Here is a 26,922-nt window from a genome sequence, read left to right as displayed (position 1 = left end):
AAGAAGGATTTGGCAGTCTACTTGAAAAGAATTTGCCAGTGAAAACCTTATGAAAAGCAGCAGAACATTGTCTGATATAGTCCTGGAAGAGGAGCCCTCAGGTGGGAAGAGACTCAAAAGACAACTGGGGAAGAGCTGCCTCCTCAAAGTAGAGTCCACCCTTACGACATGGATGGAATCTAGCTTTCAGGACCTTCATTTGCTATGTCGCACAACTCAAAATGAGAAGGAACAGCTGCAAACATCCATTAATAATCAGAACCTGGAATGTACAAAGTATGAATCTAGGAAAATTAGAAATAGTCAAAAATGAAATGGAACACATTAACATCAATATCCTAGGCATTAGTGAGCTGAAAGGCACTGGTATTGGCAATTCTGAATCAGACAATCATATGATCTGCTATGTCAGAAATGACAACTTGAAGAGGAATGCCATTGCATTCATTGTCAAAGAAAACATTTCAAGATCTATCCTGAAGTACAACACTATCAGTGATAGGATAATATCTATATGCCTACAAGGAAGACCATTTAATACAAATATTATTTAAATTTACACACTAACCACTAATGCCAAAAATGAAGAAATTGAAGATTTTTGCCAACTCTTGCAGTCTGAAATTGATCCAACATGCAATCAGGATGAATTAATAATTACTGGAGATTGGAATGTGAAAGTTGGAAACAGACGAAAATGATTAGTTGTTGAAAAATATGGCCTTGATGATAGAAATGGTGCCGGGGATTGTATGATAGAATTTTGGAAGATCAATGACTTCTTTATTGCAAATATCTTTTTTTTTACCAACATAAACGATGTGGACCTCACCAGATGGAATACAAACTAATCAAATTGACCACGTCTGTGGAAAGAGACAACAGAAAAGCTCAATATCATCAGTCAGAACAAGGTCAGGGACTGACTGTGGAAGATACCATCAATTGCTCATATGCAAGTTCAAGATGAAGCTGAAGAAAATTAGAACAAGTCCACAAGAGCCAAAGTACGATCTCGAGTATATCCCACCTTCATTTAGAGATTATCTCAAGGATAGATTTGATAAAGACCAGACAAGTTGTGGAATGACATCAAGGATACCATACATGAAGAAAGCAAGAGGTCATTAGAAAGACAGGAAAGAAAGAAAAGATCAAAATAGATGTCAGAAGAGACTCTGAAACTTGCTCTTGAATGTCAAGAAGCTAAAGCAAATGGAAGAAATGATGAAGTTAAAGAGCTGAACAGAACATTTCAAAGGGTGGCTCAAGAAGACAAAGTATAATGACGTGTGAAAAGACCTGGAGGCAGAAAACCAAAAGGGAAGAACACACTAGGCATTTCTCAAGCTGAAAGAACTGAAGACAGACTTCAAGCATTGAGTTGTAATACTGAAGGACTCTAAGGAGAAAATATCAAACGATGTAGGAAGAATCAAAAGAAGATGGAAGAAATGCACAGAGTCACTATACCAAAAAGAACTGGTCAATGTTCAACCATCTTAGAAGGTAGCATATGATCAGGAACTGATGGTACTGATGGAAGAGATCCAAGCTGCCCTAAAGGCATTAGCGAAAAACAAGGCTCCAGGAGTTAACAAAATACCAATTGAGATGTTTCAACAAACAGAGGCAGTGCTGGAAGTGCTCACTCGTCTATGCCAAGAAATTTGGAAGACAGGTACCTGGCCAAACAAATGGAAGAGATCCATATTTATGCCTATTCCCAAGAAGGGTGATCCAACTGAATATGGAAATTATCGAACAGTACCATTAATATGACATGCAAGTAAAATTTTGCTGAAGATCATTCAAAAGTACATTAACGTGGAACTGCCAGAAATTCAAGCAGGATTCAGAAGAGGATGTGAAACAATCGATATCATTGCTGACATGAGATGTATCCTGGCTGAAAGCAGAGAATACCAGAAAGATGTTTACCTGTGTTTTATTGACTATGCTGAGGCATTCAACTGTGTGGATCATAACAAATTATGGATAAAATTCAGAAGATTGGGAATCCAGAACACTTAATTGTGCTCATGAGGAATCTGTGCATATTTTATCTTCCAAATATTCCATCTCTTTTTTGATAATTTAGAGGAGATCTGGAAACCCTGGTAACATAGTGGTTAAGTACTGTGGCTGCTAACCAAAAGGTCAGCAGTTCGAATCCACCAGGCGCTCCTTGGAAACTCTATGGGGCAGTTCTACTCTGTCCTATAGGGTCGCTATGAGTCGGAATCGACTTGACGGGCAACGGGTAATGGGTAGAGGAGATCTATTAGGATTTTTTTTTTTTAAGTGAGAGAGAGAGAGAAATTCAATATTTTATTGATAGCAACTTGAGTTGAGTCTCAACGAAAATGTTTATTTGTCTTCACCTTCTTTTGGCACATTATGTAAAACTAGAGATTGCCAGTATCAATTTCAATATGCTATATTTTATTCTACTTGTTCAGAAAGAGTATGAACCAGAGTAAAATTTATTTTTCTAACAGAAGCCTTGTTTTGCAAACCACTCTTTTATTCTTCTTCATGAAGATTATAGAAACTACAGAAAAATGCTTCCTAAAAATGTTTGCACCTTTACTCAATTCAAAATTTTAAGGCAAACCATGATTCTCTGGATACACTGCAAGATAAATAATTCAAACTCTAGGTTTTTGTTTTTGTTTCTGTTTTTTAATACTGGGTTAACAACATTACACTAATTTTAAAAAATCAGAATTTTGGTACTTAGAAATAGCACTGAAATGTCGGAGTATCAAAACAGGGAATGTGATCACTAAAGGGATGTAGATGATCTTCTGAGTTGCTGGTACCAGGTACCTAAGTACCCTCAGGACTCTACACTCTCATTTCCACCTTCCTTTGGTGAGGAGCAGAGGTATCCTCTCCAAGTGACTTTTCTACAAGCCCACGGTCTGGTTGCCCATAGCTTTAAACTTTAAACTCATTTCCTTTCATCTTTGTGACCAAAAAGGAAAGAAGTCTTCTCCCCCAGGCCCAATTAAAACAAATCTTGCTGAAGAACTTTAAGTATTCTCAAACCAATTACTGTGACAAGGGAGTAAGGTATTTTAATTGGCCCAGCTTGGGTTAGGTATTTACCCCTCAACCAATCACTGAGACCAAGAAAGTAAGTCATGTACAAAGATGGTAACTGAGCTCCCATTTGGATCCCAATGCTACAATGGGATGCAAAGTGGGTCCCCAAAAGGAAGGGGTGCTAGACCCCAAAAAAGGAGGAATGCAGGCAGGCAATGCATTAAATATTTGCTAAAGTGACTTCAATTGAATTTTTTATATTAAAGAATTATTGTGCCTCAACGTCAAAGTATTACATATTCCCTCATTTATTCGTTTTGGAAGATGTAGGAAGGGATAAAGATTGGGTTAAAATTGTTGCTGTTATTATTAGGTGTCCTAGAGTTGGTTCCAACTCACAGTGACCTTATATACAACAGAACAAAACAGTGTCCAGTCTTACACCATCCCCTCAATCATTTCTATGCTTGAGCCCATTGTTGCTGCCACTGTGTCAACCCATCTCATTGAGGTTCTTTCTGTTTTTCACTGACCCTGTACGTTACCAAAAATGATGTCTTTCTCTAGGGGCTGTCCCTCCAGATAACATCCAAAGTACATGAGATGAAGTCTGGCCATTCTTGCTTCTAAGGGGCATTCTGGCTATACTTCTTCCAAGACAGTCCATGGTATATTCAATATTCTTTGCAGACATCATAATTCGAAGGTGTCAATTCTTCTTCAGTCTTTCTTATTCATTGTCCAGGTTTTGCATGCATATGAGGCAATTGAAAACACCCTGGCTTGAGTCAGGCACACCTTAGTCTTCAAGGTGACTGTCTTAGTTACCTAGTGCTGCTGTAGCAGAAATAACACAAGTGGATGGCTTTAACAAAGAGAAATTTATTTCTTCACAGTAAAGTAGGCTAAAAGTCCAAATTCTGGGTGTCAGTTCCAGGGGAAGTCTCTATCTCTGTTTGTTGGCCTTCTCATCAATCTTCCCCCAGACTAGGAGATTCTCTGCACAGGCACCCTGAGTCCAAAGGAAGCACTCTGCTTCTGGCACTGCTTTCTTGGTGGTATGAGGTCCCCAACTCTCTGCTAGCTTCCCTTTCCTTTTATCTGTTGGAAGATAAAAGGTGGTGCAGGCCACACCCCAGGGAAACTCCCTTTACATTAGATCAGGAATGTGCTACAATCCCACCCCAACCCTCTTTAACATAAAATTACAATCACAAAATGGAGGACAACCATAGAGTACTGGGAATCATGGCCTAACCAAGTTAATACACACATTTTTGGGGGGACATAATTCAATCCATGACAGTGACATCTTTGCTTTTTAACACTTTAAAGAGGTCTTTTGCAGCAGATTTGCCCAATGCAATACGTCCTTTGATTTCCTGACTGCTGCTTGCACAGGTATTGATTGTGGATCCAAGTAAAATGAAATCCTTAACAACTTCAATCTGTTCTTCATTTACCATGGTGTTGATTATTGGTCCAGTTGTGAGGATTTTTGTTTTCCTTATGTTGAGGTATAATTCATAGTGAAGGTTGTAGTCGTTGATCTTCATCGGTAAGTGCTTCAAGTCCTCTTCACTTTCAGCAAGCAAGGTTGTGTCATCTGCATATCACAAGTTGTTAATGAGTCTTCCTCTAATCCTGATGCCCTATTCTTCTTCATATGGTCCAGTTTCTGAGAGTATTTACTCAACATACAGATTGAATAGGTATGGTAAAATGATATAATCCTGACGCACACCTTTCCTGACTTTAAACCACACAGTGTCCCCTTGTTCTGTTACGAAAACTGTCTCTTGATCTATGTACAGTTTCCTCATGAACACAATTAAGTGCTCTGAAATTCCCATTCTTTGCAATGTTATTCATAATTTGTTATGATCCACACAGTTTTTGCATAGTCAATAAAACATAGGTAAACATCTTTCTGGTATTCTCTGCTTTCAGCCAAGATTCATCTGACATCAGCAGTGATATCCTTCATTCCATGTCCTCTTCTGAATTCAGCTTGAATTTCTGGGAGTTCCTTGTCAATGCACTGCTGTAATCACTTTTGAGTGATTTTCAGCAAAATTATACTTGCATGTGATATTAATGATATTGTTCAATAATTTCTGCATCCTGTTGGATCACCCTTCTTTGGAATGGGCACAACTATGTATCTCTTTCAGTCAGTTGGGCAGGTAGCTGCTTCTGAATTTCTTGGCATAGATGAGTGAGCACCTCCAATGCTGAACACGTTAAAATTAGATTTAATTTAGGGTCGCTATGAGTCAAAATCAACTCAATGGCAAAGGGTTGGGGTTTTTTGTTTTTGTTTTTATGTTTATTAATGATACATTGATACAATGATAAATCAGTGAGTGTTCAAATGATGATGCTGTAAAGTCAGCTGGATCCCAGAAGGATTACTCTGGCAGAGTTCAAACACAATCATAGGGACAAGGGTTAAAACTGAGAATCACTGGTTAATAAGATGGGATGGAGATGGAAACAACACATTGGTAGTATATCAGATGCAGTTCCTCACTCAAGGAGCTTTCATTTTAGTGTAAAGAATAGATTACAAATATGTTAAAAAATAATAACTTCAGATATGGATAAATGCTCTGAAGAAGAGAAAATGAGCAAATGTCTTCTTGGTGAAGGTGAAAGCTTTAATTTGGTGAGGGCGAAAGCTACTCCAGCTCCAGTTGTTAAGGAAGGCTTTTCTAAGGAATTGAGACATGAGCTGAGATATGAATGATGAGATGGAGGCAACCATGTGAATGTCTAGAGATCAGTATTCCAAACAAAAGAAACAGTGAGGGCAAAGACTCCTAGAAGAGAATGAGTTGGAAGTATTTGAATGTCGGTACTAAGGTCACTGTGTCTAAAGTTTAGTGGACCAGTGGGAGTGTGCTGGGAGATTGAGTCAGAGAGGAAGGCAAGGACCTGAATATGCAATGTGTGATATAGGGCAGGGTAAAAAATTGGGTTTTGAGGCCAAGTTGCATAAATAATAGAAAGGCCAGTGGATTTCTCATTTAGACGATACTGTTGCTATCAGTCTTATCTTGGAGGCAAAAGCCAGATTACAGTAGGTTTCAAAGACAGCATGAAGAAGATACTAGATCTGAGATTAACTCATCACCAGAGTCTCCTGGTAGAGTTCTAAAAGGAGGATACTACCGTGTAAGGACTTTGAATGGAAAAAATTCAGGCCCTCTTTGATTATTTCCTGATGGATCCCTCAGGTTGGAAACTATGTTCTAATTTGCCCAGAGTCCATTCATATTCATGTCTAATGTCAATGCTATATCTATTGTGATGACTAGAGAGTCTGATGTGCCCAAGGCTTTACAGAGATTGATTCTTCCCATTCCAGAAGCTTCTTGCTCACAATGAGCCCTAGTATTATTAGGACCATGACTAGAATTCTAAAGATGGGTCTCGATGGTACTTAACGCTAAAGAACCAATGGAAGCCATCTTTGATTTTATAAACCCTGGCATGAATCATTTTTTTTTTTTTTAATGATGAACATTTCCACTACAAAATGGATTGTAAGAGAGCAAAAAAAATAAAAAATCTGATTAGTTCAGAATCTTTCTTAATGCCACTCCCATTTATAATGTTGAATTTCTCTATACCACTGAGAAGTTTCCATTTAATTTTATAAATTATTCATTAACTCAATTGACTCAATTTAAAATTCAGTTTGTTAATAAATACTCAAAGACAAATTCTTGGCAGAGTTTGCTGTTAGTGACCATATGGAAATGCTCTTAGGGCAACTGGTAGATATATCTTGCTTTTGTTTATTAAAGCTTGATACCCCAATGGCATCAGGGAAGAGTTTAAAAAATGTTTTTTCTTCCTTTAGGATATAGCACTTTTTCAGAAAAATTCTTCCCTCTCACCCTAGAATAGCATGTTCCAGAAAACACTACATCCACATATTGGACTCTGATTCCCTTCTCACCCAGGCAGTCATTTAATGACCGGGAAATGAGTAGGAAATTAATTCCCAGTACCCAAGCTCTATGCCGGCCAGAAGAGCTATAAAGCTGCTGTGTGAAAGAAAATAACACCTCATGGGTTTCCTTCAGCTGACGTCTACTTGGAATATGACAAGCACCTACTTGTTACTTAAGGGACTTTTCAAAAAGTGAAAAACATTTGGATTGTGGTCCTGCATGATAAATTTCCCCTAACCCCCACTCATCATTGCTATCTATTTAAAAATATCGTACAATGATAAAATCACAAGGTGGTATTGAGACTTGCCACAAAACTCCAGTGAAAAGCAATACTAAAAAGAATTTATGTTTAAGAAGCTGGTTGGCCACATCAAGCAAATTGTATTTATTAAATAAGTTGGTGCCTAGGGTCTACTCCTAGTACCTGCAAGTCCCCTTGCCCTTGCTCTTGCTTGGATTTGTATCCTGGCTTCCTACATTCCAACTTTGTGACCTAGCAAAGTTCCTTAATCTCTCTATGCCTTTGTTTCCTCATATCTAAAGTAAAAATAACACTACTACTTATCTTACAGGGCTATGGTGTGGACAAACACATATCAAGTACCTGGAACAGCCTGACTCATAACAAAGGTTAACCATTACTATTTTGTATAACCCGTTCTGGGAAATAAGAAAAAGAATTTTAAAAATTACAAATTATATACAGCACCGTAAAACTAAGAAGGAAATTGTAAAGTACTGACTTTTAAGTACAAAAGGACTTCAGGAGAAAAGAAGATCAAAAAGGTAAGGAAGGCTTCATAGAAGCCATGGGGTATGAGTGAGGCCCTGAAGGATTCAAACAGGGAGTGGAGAAAATGATGCATATATGGTCACAGAGACAGAGCCAGGAAGGAACGTGCCCATGGAACACAGAGAAAAGGCAGACCAGCCTGGAAACTGAAGAATGAGAGGGAAAAGTAGGAAGTTGAAGAAAGCGGAACTAGTTTATGGTGGGCCCAGGAGTTGAAGAGACTAGTCCAAACTTATTTGGTTAAAAAAAAAAAAAATCCATACACACGCAATTAGAGAGACTCTTGACAGAAAATTATTTTATGAACATGATGTTTGTACAATGACAAGGAGCAATTGATTAGGAATTCAGTCATACCATGGCCTGTGCTGCAGCAGAAATGGAGACTTCAAACATCTCTTAATTCTACTTTCTCCATCATCCACTGCCCACATTTCTTTGCTCTCCTTTGTTGCCAAGCCCTTCAAAAGTTTTCTTTACGCACAATCTTTTATCCCTCCCTTCCCGGTAGCTCTTATTCTGCTTCCCACACTTTCGCATCATCGCTCCACTGAAATGGCTCATGTCAATAGCCTGCACGTTACTGAATCCAAGAGTCCGTTTTCGGTTTTCACCTTAACTGACCTGTCAGCAGCATTTAACACAACTGATCATTGTGTCCTTGTTATATACTTTCTTCATGTGGGTTTCAGGATGCCACACACCCCTGCCTCACTGGTTGTTCTTCCTCAGCTTCTTTGGGTGGCTCCTGCTTTTCTCCCATCCTCTCAACGTATGAGAGCCCCAGGACTCAGCCCTTGGTATTCTTGTCTTCTCTATCTGCACTCTCTCTCAGTTGCATGAATTGATATATAATCTTTATGCAGATGACTCCCAAATATATATTGCCGGCCCAGACCTCTCTAGTAAACTCCAAACTTGGTCCTTCTAAAGGTCTCCGTTTGGAAGTCTAATAGACATCACAAACTTGACATGTCCAAAACAGAACTCCTAATCTTTTTCTCCAAACTTGCTTTATCTGCACCCTTCCCCAACTCAGTTGATGGCAATTCCATCCTTCCAAGTTGCTCAGCTCAAAAACCTGTAAGTCATTTTTACTCCACCCTGTCATTCAACTCGTCAGGAATGCCTATTGGCTCTACTTTTAAAATGTATGCAGAATCAAATCACTTCTTACCATATTCTCTGCTACCATAGTGTTCTGAGCCACCAAAGCCTCTCAGCTAGATTACTTCAATGGCCTCCTGTCTTCCCGCTCCTACCTCTGCCCTCCTACAGCCTATTCTCAATAAAACATCTGGAGAGATCCCTTTTAGTCAGATAGTGACGTTCCTCCCCTCGACACCTTTCAATGATTCCTCATTTCACTCAAACTGAAAGACAAAGTTCTTAAATGGTCCACAAGGCCCTTCATTACCTGCAACTTCCACCCAATTATCTCTATGACCTCATCTCCTACTCCCCTCTCCCACTCTGTCCCAGCCATACCAAATTCCTTGCTATTTCTGGAACCCTTAGACTTTTGTTGTAACTGCTGCCTCTACATTTGACGGCTTCTCCCATATCCACTTAGCAAACTCTCTCATCTCCTTCAAACCTTTGCTAAGTTGTGACCTTTCCAGTGAGGTTTACCTGATCACCCTACTGAATACTGAAGTCCACCCCAACTCAGAACTTTGGTACTCCATATTGTACTTTCCACTACTCCCCACCCTCCCTTTTTCTTTTTAATAGCACTCACCATCTCCTAAAATCCTATTTTATTTACTTCCTCATCATGACTTCATAGTGCAAATAGCAGAATATAAGCTCTTTGAGAAAGGGATCATTATCCATTTTGTTCACTAGTGTATCCCAAGCATCTAGAACAGTGTCTAGCACATAGTAGGCACTCAGTAAATATTCACTGAATGACTAAATGGGGGAGGGGAGGGGAAGGAACAGAAAACACATTTTGAAAGAAAATAATAGGGCTTAAAACTGCCTATGTAATGAAGGATGAAAATAAATATTAGTCAAAAATACTACAAAAGCAGAGGATTTGAATAGACATTTCTCCAAAAGTCGTTGGCCAATAAGAATACATAAAGATACTCAACATCATTAGTGATTAATTAAATCCAAACCAATACCATAATGAATACCACTTCACACCTAGAACAGGTGTTGGCCAAAGATATGGAGACATTGAAGTCCTTATACATTGCTATTGGTAACGTACAATGGTGCTTCCACTTTGGAAAACAATCCAGCAGTTTCTTTAAAAATTAAACAAAGAGTTGCCACATGGCCCAACAATTCTACGTTTAAGTATATACCCAATAGAACTGAAAACATATTCACACAAAAAACTTGAACACAAGATTTTATAGCAGCACTATTCATAATAGCCAAAATATGAACACAACCCAAATGTTCATCAATAGATGAAAGAATAAACAAAGCGGCATATCCATACAATGGACTATTATTCAGGAATAAAGTATTGATTCATACTACAATATGGATGAGCCTTGTAAACATTATGTTAAGTGCAAGAAGCCAAACAGAAAAAGTCACATATTGTATGAGACTATTTATGTAATCAATTTCAGACTGCAAAAGTTGGTAAAAACCTCCAATTTCTTCATCTTTGACCTTGGTAGTTCATGCATAAATTTGAATAATAGCCGTATCAACTTGTAGGTGTATGATATTATCCTATCACTGACAGCATTGTACTTCAGGATAGATCTTGAAATGTTCTTTTTGCTGATGAATGCAAACCTTTCCTCTTCAATTTGTCATTCCTGGCATAGTAGACCACACGATTGTCCATTTCAAAATTGTCAGTACCAGTCCATTTCAGCTCACTGATGCCTAGGATATTGATGTTTATATGTTCCATTTCATTTTTGATGATTTCCAATTTTCCTAGATTCATACTTCCTACATTCCATACTCCAATTATTAATGAATGTTTGCAGCTGTTTCTTCTCATTTTGAGTCGTGCCACATCAGCAAATGAAGATCCCAAAAGCTTAACTCCATCCATGTCATTAAGGTTGACTCTACTTTGAGGAGACAGCTCTCCCTCAGTCATATTTTCAGTGCTTTCCAACCCGGGGGGCTAATCTTCCGGCACTATATATATATATACACACACACACACATATATATATATATGTATATAAACATGCAATCAGGATGCATTGATAACTACTGGTGATTGGAATGCAAAAGTTGGAGACAAAGAAGACAGACTGGTAGTTGGAAAATATGGCCGTAGTGATGGAAATGATGCCAGAGATCACATGATAGAATTTTGCAAGACCAACTACTTTTTCATTGCAAATACCTTTTTTCAACAACATAAATGGGCAACTGTACATGTGGACCTTGCCGGACGGAATACACAGGAATCAAATCGACTACATTTGTGGGAAGAGATAATGGAAAAGCTCAATATCATCGGTCAGAACAAGGTCAAGGGCCAACTGCAGAGCAGACCATCAACTGCTCATAAGCAAGTTCAAGCTGAAACTGAAGAAAAGTAGAACAAGTCCACGAGAGCCAGAGTACAATGTTGAGCATATCCCACATGAATTTAGAAACCATCACGAGAATAGATTTGATGCATTGAACACTAATCACTGAAGACCAGATGAGTTGTGTAATAACATAAAGGACATCATACATGAAGAAAGCAACGGGTCATTAAAAAGACAGGAAAGAAAGAAAAGACCAAAACGGAAGTCAGAAGAGACTCTAAAACTTGTTCTTGAGTGTCAAGTAACTGAAACGAAAGGAAGAAATGATGGAGTAAAAGAGCTGAATGGAAAATTTCAAAAGGAAGCTCAAGAAGACAAAGTATTATAACAACATCTGCAAAGACCTGGAGGTAGAGAGCCAAACGCAAAGAACATGCTCAGCATTTCTCAAGCTGAAAGAACTGAAGAAATAATTCAAGCCTCAAGTCGCAATATTGAAGGAATCTACGAGGAAAATATTAAAGGATGCAGGAAGCATTAAAAGAAGATGGAATGAATACACAGAGTCACTATACCAAAGAGAATTGGTCGATCTTCAACCATTTCAGGAGGTAGTATATGATCAGGAACCGATGGTACTAAAGCAAGAAGTCCTAGCTGCACTGAAGGCATTGGTGAAAAACAAGGTTCCCGGAATTGATGGAATACCAATTGAGATGTTTCAACAAACAGATGCAGTGCTGGAAGTGCTCACTTATCTACGCCAAGAAATTTGGAAGACAGCTATCTGCCCAAGTGACTGGAAGAGATCCGTGTTTATGCCTATTTCCAAGAAAGGTGATCCAATAGAATGCGGAAATTATCGAACAACATCATTAATATCACATGCAAGTAAAATTTTGCTGAAGATCATTCAAAAGCAGCTGCAGCGGTACATTGACACGAAATTCCCAGAAATTTAAGCCAGATTCAGAAGAATACTTGGAGCCAGGGATATTATTCCTGGTATCAGATGGATCCTGGCTGAAATCAAAGAATACCAGTAAGATGTTTACCTATGTTTTATTGACTATGTAAAGGCATTTGACTGTGTGGATCATAACAAACTATGGATAACATTGAGAAGAATGGGAATTTCAGAACACTTAATTGTTCTCATGAGGAACCTGTACATAGATCAAGAGGCAGTTATTCGAACAGAATGAGGAGATACTGCACGGTTTAAAGTCAGGAAAAGTGTGTGTCAGGGTTGTATCCTTTCACCACACTTATTCAATCTGTATGCTGAACAAACAATCCAAGAAGCTGGACTATATGAAGAAGAATAGGGCATCAGGATTGGAGAAAGATTCATCAACAACCTGTGATATGCTGAAAGTACAGAGGACTTAAAGCACTTAGCGATGAGGATCAAAGACCATAGCCTTCAATATGGATTACACCTCAACATAAAGATTACAAAAATCCTCACAACTAGGCCAATAAGCAACATCATGATAAATGCAGAAAAGACTGAAGTTGTCAAGGATTTCATTTTACTTGGATCCCCAATTAACACCCATGGAAGCAGCAGCCAAGAAATCAAAAGATGCATTGCATTGGGCAAATCTGCTGCAAAAGACCTCTTTAAAGTGTTGAAAAGCAAAGATGTCACCTTGAAGACTAAGGTGCACCTGACCCAACACATGGTGTTTTCAAGTGCCTCATATGCATGGGAAAGCTAGACAACGAATAAGGAAGACTGAAAAAGAATTGATGCCTTTGAATTGTGGTGTTGGCGAAGAATATCAAACATACCTTGGACTGCCAGTAGAATGAACAAATCTGTCTTGGAAGAAGCACAACCGAAATGCGTCTTAGAAGAAAGGATGGCAAGACTACTACTATCTCACATACTTTGGGCATGTTATCAGGAGGGATCAATCCCCGGAGACGGACATCATGCTTGGTAAGGTAGAGGGTCAGCGAAAAAGAGGAAGACCCTCAACAAGGTGGATTGACAAAGTAGCTGCAACAATGGGCTCAAGGATAACAATGATTGTGAGGATGGGACAGGACTGGGCAGCGTTTCATTCTATTGTACATAGAGTTGCTATGATTGGGAACAGACTCAATGGCACCTAACAACAACAATTTATGTGATATGTGCACAACTGGCAAATTCATACAGCTATTAAGTAGATTAGTGATTGCCCAGGACTGGCAGAGGGAAGAATGGGGGCTGGCTGCTAATGTTGTTGTTAGGTGCAGCTAAGTCAGTTCAGACTCACAGCACCTCGATGTACAACAGAACAAAACATGACTGGTCCTGGTGCCATCCTCACGATCGTTATTATGTTTGAGCCCATTGTCGCTGCCATGGTGTCATTCCATCTTGTCAAGGGTCTTTCTCTTTTTTGCTGACCCTGTGCTTTACCAAGCATGACGTCTTTCTACAGAGACTAGTTCCTTCTGCTAAAAAAAAAAAAAAAAAAAAAAAAAAAAAGACTAGTTCCTTCTGCTAACATGTCCAAAATACATAAAACCAAAGTCTCGACATCCCTTCTTCAAAGGAGCACTCTGGCTGTATTTTTTCAAAGACAGACTTGGTTCTGGCAGTCTATGGTATTATATTCAATATTCTTTGCCAACACCACAATTCAAAGGCATCAATTGTTCTTCAGTCTTTTTAGTCATTGTCCAACTTTTGCATGCATATAAGGTAATTGAAAATATCATGGCTTGGGTCAGGCACACCTTAGTCCTCAAAGCGACATCTATGTTTTTCAACATTTTCAGGATAATCTTTTGCAGCAGATTTGCCCAATGCAATGCATCTTTTCATTTCCGACTGCTGCTTCAATGGGTGTTGATTGTGGATGCAAATAAAATTAAGTCTTTGACAACTTCAATATTTTCTCCATGTATCATGATGTTGCTTATCGGTCCAGTTGTGAAGATTTTTGTTTTCTTTATGCTGAGGTATAATCTGTAGCGAAGGCTGTAGTCTTTGATCTCCATCAGTAAGTGCTTCAAGTCCTTTCAGCAAGCCAGGTTGTGTCATCTGCATATCACAAGTTGTTAATGAGTCTACCTTCAATCCTGATGCCCCGTTCATCTTCATATAGTCCAACTTCTTTGTTATTTGTTCAGCGTACAGATCGAATAAGTATGGTGAAAGGATACAACCCTGAAGCACACTCTTCCTGACTTTAAACCACGTAGTATCTCCTTGTTCTGTCCAAAAGACTGCCTCTTGATCTATGTACAGGTTCCTCATGAGCACAATTAAGCGTTCTAGAATTCTCGTTCTTTGCAATGTTATTCAGAATTTGTTATGATCCACACAGTCGAATGCCTTTGCATAGTCAATTAAACACAGGGAAACATCTTTCTGGTGTTCTCTGCTTTCAGCCAGTATCCATTTGACATCAGCAGTGATATCCCTCATTCCACATCCCCTTCTGATTACGGCTTAAATTTCTAGCAGTTTCCTGCTGATGCACTGCCGCAGCCACTTTGGAGTGATCTCCAGTAAAATTTTACTTGAGAAAATGTGAAGTGATGAAATGTTCCAGAATTAGATAGTGCAGATGATTGCACAGCTTTGTGAATTTACTAAAAACCACAGAGATGTATACTTTAAAATAATGAATTTTATGGTAAATGAATTACATATCAATTTTTTAAAATGACTGCAAGGTTTTGAGTTTCTGCTCCACGGTTTACACGTATAGGACCAGGAACCTGGGCTAGGTTTACTGCTACAGAGGACTAAGTCTGTCTTTGAGCTTCATGGAAGTAAATCAATGAATACTTCTTACATGACAAAAGAAATCTAAAGCGAGAAACTTTTTCCTGGGAGGAAAATTTTAGAGGAAATTACAATGTAAATCCTTTTAGCAGGTAGTATTACTTTTTTATTAGGTATTATAATAGATGCGGCCTTTGACTGTGGACTTGCCCTAGACACAGAAACATGCTTCAAAAGAATGCTTTTTTCTATTGACCAGGTCTAAAAGATTAGGGCATAAAATCAAATTGCTACTAACTCCATAGAGGAATTGTTGCCAAAATAGTACAGTCCAAGCATACCATTTCCAGGTGATCTAACTTTATCCTGTAGAGCCAAGAGACATGGAGAGAGTCACATTCCCTAGGACCAACTTCCTCAAATGCCAGATGTCTCAACTGAGCATTTGGCAACTATTAGAGGACAGCCTAAGTTCTGATTTATATTGTTGGCTAAATAAATGTCCATGTGTTTTTGATACTGGACAGGCAGGTAACAAAGTAAATATACTGTCCTGAGAATTTAGGGGTTTGATTTATACCCTTACTTAATCAGATAGCCATAATAATTCCAACATAGGATAAACTCTAGAGGTACTTGCAAGTGGGGGTAAAAAGTTTTTCATATTCTAAAGAACTCTGAATCTGCTCATTTGGACAAGCTTTTAGTTGAGAGCCTAGCATTTGTGCTATAAGACATTATTTGGGTCCGAAAAGGTCCCAGTGCAAGTGTTTTTTAATCAGCTGCCTCCACCATGAAAGCATTTCAGTATGTAATTTGGGGTAGGCTTGCATTCTGGATGAACTAGCTCCAAAATGTACCTCCTCAAATAGATGAATGACCCAACTTGGAGTTAGGGTATGTTGGTGTGGACACTACACTACAATGATGTTCTCTACAAAATTTGTTGAATGAATAAATGAATGAATTTATATTATAGAATCAAAATAAGATTATAGAGCTGTATATCTTTCTTGTTTGATCTTAAGTATTATACTATAAATCTGACCCATTTTCAGACGAAAAAAATATGAATTTTTTTTCTAATTTTATGTTCTTAGTTGTTTACTCATGTGTTTCCCCCACCAAACTGTGAGTTCTTTGATGGTATTATTTATGTTTGCATCCTCCACACAAAGTCTAGTATGAGGACATGAATAGATACTTTAAAAAGCCGGCGGGTGGGGGGAGAAGAAGACTACTACATAGAATTGGTTGGGGTTGATTTTTAAACTTCAAGTTTCTGGTGCAGAATGTGTCTGAAGGTGTAATCCCAGGACAGTGTAGTGGACACTCCACTCTAACATCTAAAGGAGAAGAGCCATTCCCTCTGGCATTTGAACACTAGGCCAGTGACTAGTCCTAACCAGACCCTCCCACCAGACTTTGAACCTGGAGGAGATGAAGCAAAGGTGCAGGATCACATAGAGTTGATCTGAGGCATCAGCGGCAGAATTGTGAATTTGCAGCTGGTCTCCAGGGATGGTGGTAACAGAGCGGCTTTCTAAGTAGTCCATTCCCACAGTAGAAATTTGACTTCGTATTGCCAGTTAATTTTGTCCTGGCTCTCCAGACTTTTGTCAATTCATGAGTCACCCAAATAAACTGAAGAGTAAATTTGAAGCCAATCAAAATTATAAAAATATTAGGTTTGCCTTTCCTATTCATTTCTTCAGAAAACCTATCACTGCTTGCCCTTTTACCCATTATCTGTCTAAGTTATGATTTTCCAACCACATTTTCTCTTAGATTTTCCTAGCCTTTATGTGAAATAAAAATATTTAAAGGTCTATTTAGATTCTGAATATCTAAAATACTGAAGTTCCATTTTCCCACTATGTTAAAGAAATGGAGCAAATGGAGTAAAAATATTTACTAAAAATCCAATATGCACACAATAGCTAAAAGGTGGAAAAAGCCCAAATGTCCATTAACTGATGAATGGATAAACACAATGTGATATATTCATGCAATGGAATGTCCTTCAGTCATTAAAACAAGGACGTACCGATACATCTTAAAACATGGATGAACCATGAAAACACTGTGCTAAGTGAAAGAAATCTGACATAATAGATTATATATTGTATGATTCAATTTATATGAAATATCCAGAATAGGCAGATGCATAGAGATAGAAGATTAGTGGTTGCCTGGGGACAGGGGGAAGGAGAGTGACTGCTTGATGGGTACAGATGTTTCCTTTTGGGATAATGAAAATATTCTATTACTAGATAGTGGAGATGGCTGCACAACATTGCAAATGCACTAAATGCCACTGAATTGTACATGTTAGAATAGTGGATTTTATGTTATGCATATTTTACCAAAATAAGATGAAGTCTAGTATACAAATAAATAGAAGAAATATAGAGTATTTAAAACAGGATCCTTTCTATCTGTAATACAATAGTTACATTCAGGGCTGCTTATCAAGAGAACGTTTCTGGTTGTAAAATCTTTGTAGTTCTGACTTTCCCTTAGAACTCTCAGTGGTGTTGTCCATTATCATATAATCAAGTTTTCATATTAAGAAATAACCTTGGGCCTATGGTGAGAGGAAAGAGAAAAAATAAGCATATTCAAAAAGTTTTTCATTTTCTTTGATCACAATCATATCCTACTTCATTTTGACACAAAAAGGAAGCCGTGAAGTTTTTTCTTATAATTTTTCCACTCTGGAAGAGTTTAAAGTTTTCTTATTATAGATTAGCATCAGTCACTCAGTTTCCCAAGGATGTAAGTTTTTACATGAGAGAAATTGGGTCAAGATGCTGGAATTTACATAATTCTTTACATTGGGATAACAAAAATGTACTGCTAGCTGCTATCCCATAATTGAATGAACCATTATTGTAACTTGGTTTCAAGATTGCTCAGTGGGATCCCAGGAAATGTCATTTACACCGTTTTGTTAAAAGAGGAAAGTTTTGCTATAAGCATCAGAATGATTGTTAGGAGCCTTACTCAAAAAGTAGCTGGAACTGGGAGTGAAATAGATCTTTCAAGTAGAAGTACTGAAGGAATCTCTGTTCAATAAAAGTTATTTCAGAAAAATGTGCAAAAGGAAAGTTTCTAGGTCCTACCTAATACAGTCTTGGTAAAGATATCATATTCATTATTTAGTAGGTTATGTCCTTGTTAGGTACGGCCCAGTCAATTTCAACTCATAGAGACCCCGTGTGACAAAGTAGAACTGCCCTCAAAGGGTTTTCTAGGCTGTAATCTTTACAGGACCAGATTGCCATGTCATTCTTCTGTGGAACCACTGGGTGGGTTAGAACCACCAACCTTTTGGTTAGCAGCTGAGCACTTAAATGTTGCTCTACTAGGACTCTTTAGTAGGTTGTACTTTCTGAAAATTCTGAGACACAGAAATGCTCATATTTTAGCATTCTACAGAATAATATTAAGATGTTTTGAAAATCTAGAAACAGATTTTCTCTGGGCAGGAAAGTGTTCTGTTACCGTCCTTCTCCCCTCTTCCAAAAATAAATATAAAACAACAGTCTTTCCATAGCAAAGGACCTCTGTGACCCTCCCTTGGAGACCATGAAGTAAGACCCTCCAAGAAGTAGAAGTCTTACAGAATATTTTAAAACCTTTCACTCTCTCATCCAAGCTGGAATATAACCTGAACCATACATAAAGATTTTTGGAAATCACATTTAAATTCAGTTTCATTTGAATTTGCCTTTAGGTTTCTTTGAATGTAAGTTAAGTACCTTAGAGATATGCCTAATCATGAGGCAATTTATATTGGATATTTCCTTTCACAGGAAAGTATAATAATTTACTGTAGTCCTCACTTTGAAATTTCCTCAGTAGGGGCTAAAAAGAGGCATGTGGAGGGCTTAGCCTGATTACAGGACTCTGCTGGATAGGATTTTAATTATAGTTAAAGAATGAGAAGAGAATGTATAACACATAGCTGCAGAAGGCAGCAAGTATTCCAGATAGTCTACCTGGTCCTCACCTCTCTCTTTCCCATTGTTTTATAATCTAGTCCCTCTTGGTTAGAGAAGAGAGAGTAGGAAGTTGGGTCCAGCCACAAGAATCTCTATTTTCTCAATTTTATGGGAGCTCTGTCTTAAGGTCCAATCAAGATTCAACTTCTACCATGCAAGATATACATATTTTTTTAATTCTACAATTTTATAACCCCTTTTTCTTTTACTTCTCTCATTTATACATTTTCCCCCAACTCTCATACACATCAGTGGTAAAAGAAATATATATTTGAAATAAGTATGTTTCTTTATGTGTATACATTAAAAGTTATTTCATTCATATGCATATATTTATATCTATACACACATATTTCATGCTTGTGCATACACGTATGTAGTCTAAGGCCCTGAAAATTACTGCTTTCTATCTCTGATGAAACTAAAAAGGAAAACCCCACAAATTAGCAAGTATCCAAGTTTCAAAATATCTGTGTGTTTGTATCAAAGCCAAAATGAATGTCTTTTCATTTTTTTAAGAAGCAAAAATGGTGAACTACTTCTCGATTTACATTTCCTGTAATACTTAAGGTTAATTGAAATACCAGCAGCTTCAAGTTCTGTTTCCCAACTTATTAACAAATACGTGTCGCTTTAAAAAGGAATTTTCAATAACCTCTTGGGGAGAATTGAAAGATTTTTCCACACAGGTTGCTCAGAGGAAATCATCATAATCCTTTTATAAATAATGAAAGCATTTCATTTCAGAAGTACTTAAAATACAACTACTTCATTTACTTTTCGAGGCTTCATCAAAGTCGGTTTTCAGCCCATACTCTTCAGAACAGGTGCTGGCAATTACATACGGCCCTCTCACCTGATTCATTTCCCCGTGCTTTTGAGGGCTCTTGGTTTGTGAGCACTAACTTGCTGTGAGTTCATAAGGAAGATATTATTGCCAAGTTCCACAAAGCCCTCTGAGAAATTCATCAGTGCTACAAACTACTGACCTTACCCTAAACCCATCTGCTTGCAGGCCAGCTGACTCAGTGCCTCCTGCCATCCATCTGCACACACGTGGTACACTGTGGCAGATCTGTGAACAATCAGGAATGAAGAGGAGTTCACATTTTTTGAGAGGGTCACTGGGAAGAAAAAAAAAAGGAAAACCCTAATTAAAAACCTTTCTTCTCATTGAACCAAATGATGCCTTTACATGCCCTTGCTTTACTTGCATACACACATTTTATTTTAGTTATGAATCATTTAACGAGTACGTATCCTGAGTAAATCACTGCTCTAAGTGTGGTGGAGAATTTAAAAAAATGAGTTAGAAATGGTCTGTGATTTTTAAAAAAACATGGATTCTAGTAAAAGGCACAGGCAGTTCTTTTTATTTATTTTATTGTGGTTTAGGGGAAATTTTACAGCTCAAGTTAATTTCTCATACAAAAGTTTATACACATATTGTTTTGTGATCATTAGTTGCAATCCCCACAATGTGACAGCATACTCCCCCTTTCCACCCTGGGTTCCCTGTGTCCATTCAACCAGTTCCTGTCCCTTCCTGCCTTCTCATCCTGCCTCCAGACAGGAGCCACCGTTTTGGTCTTGTGTATAATCCTGTCTAATCTTTGTCTGAAGAGCGGGATTTGGGAATGGTTTTAGTTCTGGGTTAACAGAGTATCCAGAGGCCGTAGTTTTGGGGATTCCTCCAGTCTCTATCAAACCGTTAAGTCTGGTCTTTTTACGTGAACTTGAATTCTGCTCCACACTTTTCTCCCACTCCATTAGGGACTCTGTTGTGTTCCCTGTCAGGGTGGTCATTGGTGGTAGCCAGGGACCAACAGTTCTCCAGGTCTCAGGCTGGTGGAGTCTCTGATTTATGTGGACCTTTAGTCTCTTGGGAAACCCTGGTGGCATAAAGGTTAAGAGCAACGGCTATTAACCAAAAGGTCAGCAGTTCAAATCCACCAGGCTCTCCTTGCACACTCTGTGGGGCAGTTCTACTCTGTCCTATAGGGTTGCTATGAGTCGGAATTGACTCGATGGCAATGGGTTTGGTTTGGGGGTTTTAGTCTCTTGGGCTAATATTTTCCTTGTGTCTTTGGTGTTCTTCATTCTCCTTTGCTCCAAGTGGGTTGGGACCAATCGATGCATCTTAGATGGCCACTTGCAAGCTTTTAAGACCCCAGATGCCAGTCACCAAAGTGGGATGCAGAACATTTTCTTAATAAACTTTGTTATGCCAATTGACTAAGATTTCCCTGAAACTATGGTCCCCAGGCCCCAGCCCCAGCTACTCTGTCCCTCAAAGTGTTTAAATTTGTTCAGGAAACTTCTTAGCTTTTGCTTTGGTCCAGTTGTGGTCACTTCCCCTGTATTGTGTTGTCGTGCCCTTCACTGAAGATGATCCTTGAGAGGAAGGTAGTTCTTGACTTTTATGAGTTAGAAGATGCCCAGAGGCAGGACCCACTCCTGTGAGTTTATCTAGGAGTTTGCATAATTATAAGCTAGTTGTAACCTGATGTCCCTGGGTGGGCCAAAGTGTTAAGTGCTCGGCTGCTAACTAAAAGATTGGCAGTTGGAGTCCACCCAGAGGTGCCTCAGAAGAAAGGCCTGTTGATCAAAACAGCAACTGTTTTTTTGGTTTTTTTTTCCCACCCCAGTTGGAACTCTATCCATATCATTTCCTTTCAAGGAAGCATGTGAGACTGCAAGTGTGTGAGAGTGATGTTATTTTAGAGATAATTTAGTATACGAGCTAACTCTTATTTAAGGGCCTTCTGTGTTTAATGAGGTACAGAGAGTTCGTAAAACACAGTCGATTGATCACAACACATGTAGAATTCTGATTTGACTAGATGATACAAAGAGTGGAAATAGGAGCTGAGTGAATGGAGAGTGCCGAGTGTGGGACGATGGAATTATTGAAAGTCAAGATTACAAACTGCAGCAATGGAGGTGCTGGTGGGAGGTGCCTTTAAATGTTATCCCTGTAAAGAAGTAGATGATAGACGTCCCATCTGTGTCTGGTGCAAAAGCATAGAGGAGATGGAAGGACCACTTGGTATTCCACCCCAGGAGGGGTACATGCTAAAAGAATGACGGAATGCTGGTAATTATTGAAGCTGGAGGAAGAGTAAAGAGTTTTCAAAAAATCCTGTTCTAGCACTTAGACCCTGGGTGGTACAAACTGTTAACAAGCTTGACTGCTAACCAAAAGGCTAGTGATTCAGTATTCCCAGAGGCATCTCGAAAAAAAGGCCTTGTGATCTAATTCCAAAAAATCAGTCACTGAAAACCATTTGGGACACAGTTCTACTCTAGCACGCCATGAGTTGGAATTGATTCACAGCGTTGTTTTTTTTTTTAATTCTAGCAGTTTGGTGGGTTATAAAAATTGAATCCATTTTTTTTTTTTTACATATACCAGTTGCCACCAAGTCCATTCCAACTCCTGGTGAACTCATCTGTGTCAGGGTAGAACTCCATAGGGTTTTAGTGGCTGTGATCTTCCAGAAGTAGATTTCTAGGTCTTTCTTCCAACGCAACTTTGGGTGGATTTCAAATAAAGAAATAACACGTGGGAAATTTTCTGTGAGTTGGAAATAATATATATGAATCACTACTGTCAGATTCTGTAACAGTAGTACTAGATAAACTTATTTAGTACAAATCAGGCATTAGAATGTACAACAGATGGCAGAAAGGAGCAGCTTACCACAGTCCCATTCATCCGAACTGTCTGAACAGTCTGGTTCACCATCACACCACAGGCCACGTGACACACAGTCATGATTTGCACATTCAAGTTCATCGCTTTGGCAAAATGCTGGGGACAAGATTTGAGAAGACAGAAACATTTTAGAAATAAATGTGATTATCATTAACATGCACATTATAGTTTGCCAATAGACACACAGAACGAAGACAGAATTGGTGAAATCTCATTGGATAGATGTCAGTTTATACAAATAACAAGCATTTAAATAGAATTACTATCTATCTCCAAGCAATGAGATTTTCTAGCTTTAAAATTTGGATTGAAAAACTGATACAGCAACAGAACTACTAAAGATAAAAAAAAAAAAATAATAATAATAATAATAAAACGATTGCCACTGAGTTGATTCTGACTCATGCCAACCCCATGAGTTACAGAGTAGAATTGCTCCACGGGTTTTCTTGGCTGTAATCTTTAAGGAAGCAGAGTGCCAGGCCTTTCTTTTGAAGCACTGCTGGGTGGTTCGGAACCACCAACCTTTTGGTTAGTAGTAGAGTGCAAACTCTTTGCACTACCCAGGGACTTTAAGATTAAAGAATGGGGTTAAAGTCTGGACTAGCACAAGCCGAGCACTGGGGATAAGCAGACTGAAGTCATCATAAGAAGAAAACAAGCTCTAAACATTTATGTGTAAATGTTTATATTTTACATAAAAGGAAAGAATCTCTAGCTACAATGAAATGACTCTCAGAGTTCTATATTAATTACCTCTTGGGCTTTTAAAAATAAGTATAGTGAACCTCCCTGATTGTCTACCCAGCATTCATTTCCTTTCGTCCTCTTTTCTAAGGGAACTCTGATTTTGTTGGGGCCCTCACACCATCTCAAGCTCCAGGACAGACTGCTGATGAGTTTAAGCTGGGCATGGCATTTTTCTGACTACCATTATTTTTTAGCCTAGGAGAGAGCCTGTGATCTAAGACCAGGGCCTCAGCTGATGGTTTAATGTGGCTGTGTTTTGCAAGAGGACCCCTGTTCGAACTCTCCTGGTCAGGACAAGTGCCCTAGCCTGAGACTGTGGCTTCTAGAGGAAACACCTTTTTGTAATTGGTCTTCCAAGGGAAAGTTTGTGCAATTCAGCTGTTTGTAGGGGGTGTCTTTTCTAATCCATACAAAGACTCCTGACTGCCAACTCTGACCATGCCCAAAACTGGCCAATCTGAATGAACCCCTTTGTGGGATTCCACAGCTGGGGGGGAGGTTCTAGATCCTTCCCACTGAGTGTGATTGAGGGAGCATGGTGTGCCTGGTGCTGCTGGCAGACATCTTTGGACCTTGGTGGAAGCCAGCTTGAGGTCAAGAAAAACTAAAAGAATCACAGAAAAGATAATGAATTTCTATACACAGCCTCAATAATCCATTCTACACTTTGACATTTTATCTAATAGTATAAGACCTATGTTACATGTATTATAATAACAGGTAATAAATGTCTCCATTGTTTAAGCCAGTTTGAGTTGGGTTTTCTGTTACTTGTAGATAAAACATCTTAAGAAATAAAATAACTTATTTTCTGATTCCAAAAGTAATCGCTATTCATTTATAAAATTTAGAGAAGACAGAAAAACACAAAAATTTATTAATTCTACCACCCTGAGATTATAACCATAATTTTTTTATTATGACCTTCTTATTTCTTTCATATGTAAATATAAGTACTTTAAAAACTCAAAATAATAGCACACATAATATTTTATATTTTGTTTCACTGGACCTATAACATATAACGAACCCAGGAGCCATGGTGGCACAGCGGTTAACAGCTCAGCTGCTAACCAAGAAATCGGCAGTTCGAATCCACCAACTGCCCCTTGGGAACCCCATGGGGCAGTTCTACTCTGTCCTATAGTGTCACTGTGAGTTGGAATTGACTCGACAGCACCAGGTTTTTTTAACTTAATTTTTAGTGTTTGCATATTATTTCATTTTTATGGTTGTATAACAAATGTCCTCTATTTTTGGATATCTGGGTGTTTTTAATTTTTTCCATGTTATAAATATGCTATAATAAGACCTTGCATATATTTTTACACACCTTTGATTGCTTTTTTAACATATACTCTTACAGGTGAATATTTTGGTCAAAAGGTAAAACATATTAAAAGCTACAACATACAAATCCCTAGCTTGTATTCAAAGTGAGAGGGGATTTATGTTTAAAATTAAAATGTGTTGACAAATTCATGTAAGCACTTACAGCAATTTTTTTCATCCATGTTATCAGGGCAATCTGGGAATCCATCACAGATCACTGTATGCTTCAAACATTGCTTACTAGATGGACATTCCCAAAGATCTCTTTCTTTACAACCTGGAGGCAGAGGAAAAGCTTATTTACAATAGATGTGGAGGTGAAATGATGATTAATTTGATCAAACAATGTAGAAAAACTACAGCATAAAGACATGATTTCTCTTAAAGCATTTTGACTCCTCTAAACCATGAATCAACTCGACGGCAGTGGTTTTTTTTTTTTTTGGAAACCATGAATAATGCAATTTTGAAAGTAGAAATACTCAATAATCTCCGTACTGCAGTACAAATAGTATGGCTGCCCTAATAGAAGATCAAAAGTGACATACAGGAAATGGAAGAAAACGCAAAAGCAACTACACATTAATGTGCATCTTTAGCTATTCCTTTTGTGTTCTGAGTCAATTTGCCGACACATAACAATTTTCTATAAAATGATGAGTTGTGCTTTTAAGCAAATATGCCGAAATCTAGTGAACTAAATGCATATTCTTAAAATGTAGCTTCAGTCAACAAATAGGGAGGGGAGGCCAACTATATGTTTATCCAAAGAGCCTCCTTCTATGCCAGATACTTGCAAGACTGGTTTAAGAACCAAGTGAGAAATCTACTACTTTATGGAAGTCATATATCTAAGGTTAGAAACTTTATCAATTAATGTGAAAAATGAACGTAATTTTCATACGATCTGGGCAGGGCTATAAGTCTATCGCTAGAAAAGAACACCACATTTAGTAAAGCAGAGGATGAGTGAAAATGAGGGAAACGTTCAGTGAGATGGATTAACACCACAGTAGCACAATAGATTCAACCATATCATTGATCATGAAGATGGCGCAGAAACAGGTAATGTTTTGTTATGTTGTACATAAGGTTGCCATGAGTGGGAGCTGATTTGATGGCAGCTAGTAAATAAATAAATAACAATAAAGAGTCCTGGTGGCGCAGTGGTTAAGAGCTGGACCGCTAACCAAAAGGTCAGCAGTTTGAATCCACCAGCTGCTCTTTGGAAACCCTACAGGACAGTCCTACTCTGTCTTATAGGGTTGCTATGAGTCAGAATTGACTCAACGGCACCAGGTTTGGTTTTTAACAACAGTTAAGTCTACACTTAACCTATAATTTGCCTGCCAAAAGTAAGTAGTTCTGATGAACTTCATAAATGCCATGTGATTCAAATGCAGGGCTTACCAATAGCCTGATGCAGTCTAGTCCCTCCAGTAGGATCCACTACCCTCACTAGCCTGGCAGGTCTGAGAGGGCAGAGACCACATGGCACTATTCTTTGACTCCCTTCATCTCCCTACCTAGAAGAGCAACTAGCACTCAGCAGGCCCTCAATGCATGAGTGTTTTAAATGGAATTTCATTTCATGTAAGGGACAAAAAGTCTCTCATTTCCAGGAAAAGATAATTCAGTTTAAAGCGAGTGAAATTCAAAGCAGTGCTTAGAAAAGGAGTTTCTAAAAAAAAAAAAAAAAACTGCTATTTATCATCTGATCTACTACAAAGAAATTAGAGAAATTTCATAGACAATTAACTCGAGTTCCTTGGAACCTATCATAAGAATTCTTTGTTTTTTAAAAAAATTTTTTTTTCCAATGAAAAGTCACCAAATTAAGTCAACAAAAGAAAAATTTGTATTATTACCTAAAATGAGATTTACAGTTTTTAAAAGCTTTAGGAAATAAATATAGTTCTTCACTAGTTGTACATCTGGAATGGTCTTAGGTCCAAGGACCTAACACATCTATTACAGGAACTCATGGGGATATGATTTGGAGCTTTCAACTAGCTTGGAAACACAGATATCATCTGGGACATTATGACAATGATAGTCCCTCAGGTGGCTGGAGATATGAGGGAGAGCCTGAGTTCTGCCCTA

At 38.3% G+C, this 26,922-nt stretch overlaps 1 protein-coding gene across 1 annotated transcript in view; it reads right to left on the bottom strand.

Moving 5' to 3' along the window:
• The window catches only part of CORIN (corin, serine peptidase), a 320,896-nt gene that overhangs the window by 27,143 nt on the left and 266,831 nt on the right, over positions 1 to 26,922 (bottom strand). The window contains exons 14-16 of the mRNA XM_049886291.1: positions 24,983 to 25,096; positions 22,723 to 22,833; positions 20,014 to 20,143 (exon numbers count right to left, since the gene is read on the bottom strand). Of these exons, the coding sequence (XP_049742248.1) occupies positions 20,014 to 20,143; positions 22,723 to 22,833; positions 24,983 to 25,096 (355 nt within the window). The remainder of the gene's footprint in view (positions 1 to 20,013; positions 20,144 to 22,722; positions 22,834 to 24,982; positions 25,097 to 26,922) is intronic.

Source organism: Elephas maximus, chromosome 5, assembly GCF_024166365.1.
Source record: "Elephas maximus indicus isolate mEleMax1 chromosome 5, mEleMax1 primary haplotype, whole genome shotgun sequence".
Classification (NCBI taxonomy): domain Eukaryota; kingdom Metazoa; phylum Chordata; class Mammalia; order Proboscidea; family Elephantidae; genus Elephas; species Elephas maximus.
This window is presented reverse-complemented; position numbering and strand designations above follow the sequence as displayed.